Source organism: Halictus rubicundus, chromosome 17, assembly GCF_050948215.1.
Source record: "Halictus rubicundus isolate RS-2024b chromosome 17, iyHalRubi1_principal, whole genome shotgun sequence".
Classification (NCBI taxonomy): Eukaryota; Metazoa; Arthropoda; class Insecta; order Hymenoptera; family Halictidae; genus Halictus; species Halictus rubicundus.
This window is the reverse complement of record NC_135165.1, coordinates 5,639,913-5,648,528: the sequence shown is the minus strand read 5'-3', so window position 1 is coordinate 5,648,528 and position 8,616 is coordinate 5,639,913. Positions and strand designations below refer to the sequence as shown.

The following is an 8,616-nucleotide window of genomic DNA, read 5'->3' as shown; positions in this document are numbered from 1 at the left end:
CATCGTCGAATGTGTCGGGAAAGGAAGATATATCAAGCACCGATAATTTAATTACCCTAACGGCAGACACGAAGGACACAGTGTAAGGGATTCGAGGGACTGCGGCCCATGAGGACCGCAGCTGAGTACCGTAGACCAGTCAGGGACGCAGTTTATGTTTATGGTGCGGACGTGACTTTAGGCTATTTTTGAGATTTAGCGGAACTTCCTGTTTTTCGGTAATTTACTAGAGATGTCGTATTTTAGCTAAAGGTCTCAATAGCCGTGACGTACCATAAAACATCTGCGAACCAAACGCGGACCGTTAAGGGTCCTACGTAGACGACGAAGAGGGTGCAATAGAAGTAGCCACTTACCCTTACCTCGCCGCCTTTTCGAGGGCGTATATGAGGCTCAAAGCCTCTCGCGATTGGTCTCCGAAAAAGCGACCGCCCACGTCGAAAAACGATATAACGAGCACAAGAAGGAAGGATGCGGTTGTTGTACGAATAGCGCGAACGACTTAAGATACTTGTGAAATAAACATACTTTGTGCAAAACCTTGTTTAAGCTCATTTCGGCAGATCCTTACAAATTCAGAAGTGGGATTGTGAACAGAAATATTCTTAGTGATTCAAATTTACGTTCGGCTAACGACAACCAAGACATTCTGAGTGAAACCTATGTGAAATTCTCTGTGACAATTCTGTGTGACAATTTTGTGTGACAATTCTGTGTGACAATTCTGTGTAACAATTCTGTGTGACAATCCTGCGTGTGTAGGTTATTTGGTAACTTTCAAAGTGACCCTCTTGTGAGAAAAAAAAAAAAAAAAAAAGGGGGAAAATGTCTCAACTATCAGGAAAGGTGCAGCGGGAGATCCTCGTTCCTCAGTTAAAGGAAATATTACGTCGTCATGGTCTCCCTACATCGGGAAATAAGGCAGAGCTGATCCAGAGGCTGGACGAAAATTTCCCGAACAGGGCTTGGGAAAATGAAACGTCGGCTGGAGAGACAGAGCAAGAAGGCAATGTCGAAGAAGACAACACACCACTTAACAACAGCATTCTGCGTGTAGATGCACCGTCGTGGCACCCAGACGAGATGTCAAGAAAGGTGACGGAGCTGTTGGAGCGAGAAAGGGAGCTGATGGCAAGGGAGATCGAGCTATTGCGAAGGGAAAACGAGCTCCTCAGGAACTCGCCCAGCTCGACGGCCAGTTCAACAACAAATACGAACATCAGGTCAATCGGGGAGCTGATCAGCGACTTCAGCGGGGAAGAACAGAATTTCAAGAACTGGTCGAAACAGCTTGAAATACTCTCCACCACCTACGAATTGGACGAAAATGCGACCAGGCTATTATTGGGACAAAAATTGAAAGGGAGAGCCCTGAATTGGTTCCACTCAAGGAGTGAGCATTTAGAACTCCCCACAGACATGCTCCTATATAGAATGGAGAGTATGTTTGGGAACCGGGAAACCAAAGTGGAGCTAAAAAAGAAATTCGAGAGTAGAAAGTGGAGAAACACTGAGCCATTCGAGCACTACTATCATGAGAAAATAGTGCTAGCTAACAAAGTGCCCGTACCAGAGGACGAACTAGTGGAGTATTTAATAGATGGTATACCTGACAACGGTATACAAAATCAGGCGAGGATGTGCGAATTCAAAACATCCTCGCACATGCTGAAAGCTCTCAGAAGAATTTCGCTTCCCAATGGATCGAGGAACTATACCAGGTCAACGGCCGAGAAGAATCAGCAAGGCCCAAATACAACCAGGGGATCGCCGTCAGGTAGCCGTTGTTATAACTGCAACCGAGTAGGGCATCGTGCAGCGGACTGCCGACTACCTGCGAGGGAAAAGGGTAGCTGTTTCGGCTGCGGAGAAATGGGCCACCTGCTACCAAACTGTCCCAAGAAAAACGTCACGCGGGTACCCAAGAGACAGGTCACCTACACGGAAATGGAAATCCCGGAGGAAGACGACTACCACAAGAATGTACAGTACGTAATGAATGAGAAATGTATGATATTGTATACTTTGATTGATAGCGGTAGTCCTGTCAGTTTCATAAAACGATCGTATGTACCGGGTAGAATAGAAAATATCCAAAATAGTAATGGCGTGCGTTTAGTAGGAATCAATAAGTCTCCTCTTGGTTTGTTGGGTACAGTAGAGGCTTCAGTTGAATTGTCGAAAGATGCTAAAGAAACCATGACCCTGTTGGTAGTGCCCGATCAAACAATGTACACTCCGGTAGTTCTGGGTCGTGATGCGTTGCGATTATTCGCAATGAACATAGTACAGACGAAAAGGGACCCTATTAGCCAGCTAGAGATTCTCAACATAATGTTAGATTCAGACGATTTTAATCCCGCGGATGAGTTAAACATAAATGAAAAAATAATGCCAGTTGACAAAGTAAAACTTAAAGAAATGTTTACAAACGCGTATTTGAACCAGAAACGACCCGAGCTACCCGCAGTAAATGCCGAGTTGAAACTAACTTTAAGTAATGAAAAATCATTTAGTACCACACCTCGACGAATTTCTTATGCGGAAAAGGAAAAATTACAACTAATTTTAGACAGTCTTTTGGAAAAAGATATTATTAGGCCGAGCGATTCGGAATATGCGTCACCAATTGTTTTAGTAAAGAAAAAAAACGGCGAATTACGTATGTGCGTGGACTTTAGAGAATTGAACAAAATCCTCGTTCGAGACAACTACCCCCTACCGCTGATCGAGGATCACTTGGACATTGTCGGAGGAAAAAAATATTTTAGCTTAATTGATTTAAAGGATGGGTTCTTTCATGTTCACATGGCAAAGGATTCCTTTAAATACACCTCTTTCGTTACCCCGTTAGGTCAATTTGAATACCTAAGAATGCCTTTCGGATTGAAAACTGCACCATCCCGATTTCAGAGATTCGTCAATGATGTCTTTTCAGAACTAATTAGATCAGGAGATGTGGTTGTCTATATGGACGATATATTGATAGCCACACAAACAATAGAGCACCATCTACAAATTCTAAACCGCGTTTTCACATTGTTGGTAGATAACAAAATGGAAATGAGATTAGACAAATGTAAATTTCTATATAATGAAATCGAGTATTTAGGATATCTTATAACTGAAAAAGGTTTAAGTCCACCAAAAACTGGGATACAGGCCGTTGAGAATTTCCCCATCCCGCGAGGCGTCAGGGAAGTACAAAGTTTTCTAGGGCTTTGCTCTTACTTCCGTAAATTTATCGAGCAGTTTGCCCTTATTGCTAAACCTTTATACAGTCTGCTAAAGAAAGACTCAAAATTCAAATTTGAAGAAGAAGAACTGCAAGCTTTCAATAACTTAAAAAGAAAATTAACCGATTCACCGGTGTTAGCCGTTTATAATCCTAAAGACGAGACTGAACTCCATTGTGACGCCAGCGCGGTAGGATTTGGTGCAATCCTCATGCAAAAAAAAAATGACCTGAAATTTCACCCCGTCTTCTACTTTTCAAAACGAACCACGGAAGTCGAAAGCAAATACCACAGTTTTGAGCTCGAGGTGCTGGCCATAATTTATGCACTAAAACGATTTCGAATTTACTTACAGGGCATTAAGTTTAAGATTCTAACAGACTGCAATTCTCTTCGGCTAACGCTAAACAAAAAAGAAATAAATCCACGTATCGCCAGGTGGGCACTAGAACTACAAAATTACGATTTTGAAATAGAGCATAGGCCGGGAATACGTATGATGCACGCGGATGCGTTGAGCCGATCTACGAACATCCTAATGTTAGAAAAAAATTCCTTCGAACGTGACCTAGCATTAATGCAAAATAGAGACTTAGAAATTTCGAAACTACGAAAAGAATTAGAGCATCGGGAAGATCGATTTTTTGAAATGCGTAACGGTTTGCTGTATCGGAAGCAGAAAGAAAATTTATTGTTTTATATCCCTAAGATTATGGAAAGCCATGCGATCTACAAATATCATGATGAGATGGGGCACCTAGGGGCGGATAAAGTATGTTCCACAATGCTGCAAAATTACTGGTTTCCAAACATGAAACAGAAGATAACCGAACACATAAAAAATTGTTTTAAATGTATAGCTTGTTCACCACACACAGGAAAAATTGAAGCCACTTTACATAACATACCGAAAGGAACCGTCCCGTTCAAAACACTCCACATTGACCATTATGGCCCCGTAGATAAAGGCACCGCCGTGAAAAAATACGTATTTTTAGTTGTAGACGCGTTTACGAAATATGTTAAATTGTATGCGACCAAATCAACTGCGACAAAAGAAGCCATTGCATGCCTGAAAACGTATTTTTCGCACTATAGCATACCCGAAACGATGGTATCCGATCGCGGCAGTTGTTTTACTTCCAAGGACTTTGAAGATTTTATGAATAAAAACAATATCAGGCATGCAAAGGTAGCTACTGCCTCTCCACAAGCAAACGGGCAAGTGGAGAGGGTAAATCGGGTGTTGGGTCCGTCACTTGCAAAGCTGACAGAAAATTGTCCGGGGAAACGGTGGTATGAAGTCCTGGAAGATATCGAGTACGCTTTGAACAACACCATAAGTAAATCTGTTTCCGAAACCCCTTCTAAGTTACTATTCGGCGTGGATCAGAGGGGCAAAACCCCTGACAATTTAAAAGGATATATCCACGAGTGGACTAGTAGAAAACCGGTAGACCTAAACGCATGCCGCCGTAATGCAGCGGAGAACAATATCAGAGCACAAAATTATAATAAAGCATATTTCGACAAAAAACATAAGCCACCCTATACATACACAACAGGAGACTACATTATGCTAAGAAACTTCGAAAGTACCCCGGGAGTATCCCAAAAATTATTACCGAAGTACAAGGGCCCATATGAGATAACCAAGGTACTACGAAATGACCGATACGTCGTATCAGATGTAGAAGGATTTCAAAATAGCCAGAGACCGTATAAAGGTACCTGGGCATCCGCAAATATGAGGCCCTGGAGAAAAACTAACGAACAGTAGTTACTAGAAAATAAGTTTAGAAAATAGTTTTCGTTCGTATTTAGAATATACGAATCAAAATTTGTTTTACAGTGTTTAGCCGGGGCGGCTAAATTGTCAGGCTGGCCGAGTTGTAAGGGATTCGAGGGACTGCGGCCCATGAGGACCGCAGCTGAGTACCGTAGACCAGTCAGGGACGCAGTTTATGTTTATGGTGCGGACGTGACTTTAGGCTATTTTTGAGATTTAGCGGAACTTCCTGTTTTTCGGTAATTTACTAGAGATGTCGTATTTTAGCTAAAGGTCTCAATAGCCGTGACGTACCATAAAACATCTGCGAACCAAACGCGGACCGTTAAGGGTCCTACGTAGACGACGAAGAGGGTGCAATAGAAGTAGCCACTTACCCTTACCTCGCCGCCTTTTCGAGGGCGTATATGAGGCTCAAAGCCTCTCGCGATTGGTCTCCGAAAAAGCGACCGCCCACGTCGAAAAACGATATAACGAGCACAAGAAGGAAGGATGCGGTTGTTGTACGAATAGCGCGAACGACTTAAGATACTTGTGAAATAAACATACTTTGTGCAAAACCTTGTTTAAGCTCATTTCGGCAGATCCTTACAACAGGTAGATCGTGTACCGGCCGGTCGCAATCCTTGCTTTCACAATCACCGTCGCGCCATTAATCGAAACGAGAAATACTGATCTTTCGAGACTCGCCGAAGCGAGCGCACATTCGTTTCGACTCTTTTAATCTTCTTTTGGAAATTGACATTTTCCTGAAAATCAAAGTGACAAGACAATGTGTTTTCGAGAAGAACATTTCTCCTGGGAAAAATTGGAAAGGAAGTGCTTAAAGTGTACAATAATATTTTAAACATCTTTTTAAAGCCTGTTTAATAATGTTTCATGGAGGCAATTCAATTTTAGGACGTTTATTAAAACTGATTTCACAAGAGACACGCAAAGAATCTTTGAACTATGAATTATGTCTATATAAATATTCAAAGCGTTCAGTATTTGTGACAATGTCTAAGCTATTCAAAAAATTTATTAAAAAGGATTCCGTGAAAGTTACAACAAATTTTTACTCTCATATTTTGTAAGTTTTATTCCAACTAGAATAGAACTCCTTATCCGTTCTCATTGAAACTTATGCCGTAAAAACATTTTTCAACAAGTTTTACGGTCCATATCATAAAAAGTGAACCTCTTAAAAAGTTCCACAACTGTTTCAATCTCTCTCAGCTCGTCAATCTGAAACATATTAACAGACTGCTATTTTCGAGGTCCGCTTAATAAGCTCACTTGATTAGAGCCTGATACGAGTGTACGCCATCACGTTCGCGATCCTAATCGATTATTTTGCAGCGGGAACGGTGTCAGCAGTTTTCATTTTTCACTGTCAACGCGAAGTATTTCGTTTCATAATCAATACGGAGAGGAGGAAAAGCGAGGACATACGCGGCTCGCTTCCGGGACACGGTAATACGTATATACTCGCCTAACCAACGGCAGAATATACATAACCCCCGACCTCCCGGGTACAAATCTGATCGCAGATAGGTGAATCTATCGGCATGGATACGGGAATCGGTGGAAGAGGGCGCGACGATGTCGCGATCGTCGTCGACTCGGCCCTATCTCGATTTATACTTTCCATATATTATCCCCGAGACGTCCGTCGTAAAGCTATACACTACCAACTGCTGTTTGTCCACGGAATAAACACATTGCCACGGCTGACAAAGCCGGCAGCAGCCTCTAAACGCATTACGTTTCCTTTCGCGCCTAACCGCGCACCTTTTCACCATCTTTCGACTCCCGGGGACGTGCAATTCCTGTTTGCGACTTCGCATAAGGTCCGGAGGTGTTCGCGGCAGTGTTATCGAGTGTCGGGTGTCGATGGCGGAGGAAGACGCTGGTGACGATGGTCTGGTAGCGATAATTTTCCCATTTGATTGATTTTAACGTACGCCGCTTAAAAAAAAATTATGTGCATTAATTGCAGGACATAGGAACCGAATGGGATTTTGTTTGTCCCTCTTTCAGTTTTATTAAGTTCTAAAAATTACGTTGATACTCTGAAATTCTTTCAATCTTTCCACAGTTACAAATTGCACCCATCCATTTTTATCATAAATGCACGAAATTCGCAGTGTAATAACCACTGTGAATTTTCCGATTTGATTGATTTTAACCCTCGAACGCTGCTTAAAAAAAATTATGTGCATTAATTGCAGGACATAGGAACCGAATAGGATTTTGTTTCTCCCTCTTGTAGTTTTATTAAGTTGTATAGAATACGTTGATACTCTCAAATTCTTTCTATCTTTCCACAGTTACAAATTGCACCCATCCATTTTTATCATAAATGCACAGGTAATAATTACTGTGAATTTCTATGCGGAATAAAAATTGTGTGCATCGCTTACGAAAAACAGGGGTTGAAAAAAATATTTCTTGTAATATTTTCGCCAAGTCGAGAGTAGTGTAGCAGTATGCAGCTATACTTTCTCATTTTAATGGACACCAAAAGGGATTAATAAAAAGTGTCCTAGCGCCCTGTAAATATTATTAGAATTGCCTTCTTGCAAAAGAATAGTTCAAACTCTCCTCCCAACCATAGGATTATCGAAGTCACAAGTTCCTCTAGTCGCTGCCAATCTTCCACCCTCTAAACGTCAGCAACCACCCGTAACCACAGCCGCCTCGACGTCTCGTCGTCATCCGTGAAAACCGAGGCGGCAGCACGGTTGTTGATATTCGAATAATAAACGAACCGCGAAAATATGTTTGTCCCGCAGGCTGGTCCCCAGTGGTCGAAACTTTTTTTTATTGTTTACTCGGCGGGAAGTGGTTGGTAGAAGGGTGTCGACGGAAGAGAACAGACCCTCTCAAGTTCGCTCGTGGGACAGAAGATTCATCCCGAAGAGCGACCCCTAGGGTTTTGTCTCAAAGATCAAATTAACCTTACGGTGCCCCAGGAAATGAGACTGAAGATGGGAGGACATTTCACCGGGACGAGCATTTCAATCTTTCGACTTTCGCTGCAGTAAATACTGGACTCGTAGTTCTTACGATTTTATTTATAATTTTTTAATATTTGTGTCGGTTACACTCTATTTCGTTCGGGAAAGAATATTTGGTCAACCAAGAGAATTTTTATCTCTGGTCCTGGTTAGTTTTTAACGTTTTCAAGGATGCTGGCACATATGTGTACGTTAGTTTTCTTTTGGAATTCGAATTATTCGGAGTAAAACAAAATCAAAATTTGCTGGAAAATAAGAGAATCTGTCAACAACAAAAATGTAAACAATTCGCCGTATCAAAGCACTCATAATGTTTTAATCAACCAAGAAATTATTATATATCTCTTCTTCCTACTCTAATGAATTCGTGCCTGAAGAAGTTAATAGGTTTAACCCTTTGCACTCGAAGCCATTTTAGCTCTAAAACGAAACATTTCTTCCTACCTAGAATATTTCCTTTCTGTATATATTTTTTCATACTATACATAGGAAAAGAGTGCAATTTACTCGTAGAGTACTGAAAAGTTTAGTAATTTATTAAATACAAACAAATTTAATAATGTAAAAAATATTTTGAATAACGATACAG

The 8,616-nt window shown here is 41.4% G+C and overlaps 1 protein-coding gene across 1 annotated transcript; it reads left to right on the top strand.

The window, feature by feature from the left end:
• Positions 1-825: 825 nt before the first annotated feature.
• Positions 826-5,700, top strand: LOC143362634 (uncharacterized). Its single transcript, XM_076802979.1, has 6 exons — positions 826-3,426; positions 3,592-3,776; positions 4,335-4,893; positions 5,089-5,209; positions 5,356-5,528; positions 5,623-5,700. The coding sequence occupies exons 1-6, from the start codon at positions 826-828 to the stop codon at positions 5,698-5,700; spliced, it is 3,717 nt and encodes a 1,238-aa protein (XP_076659094.1).
• The last annotated feature ends 2,916 nt before the right edge of the window (positions 5,701-8,616 follow it).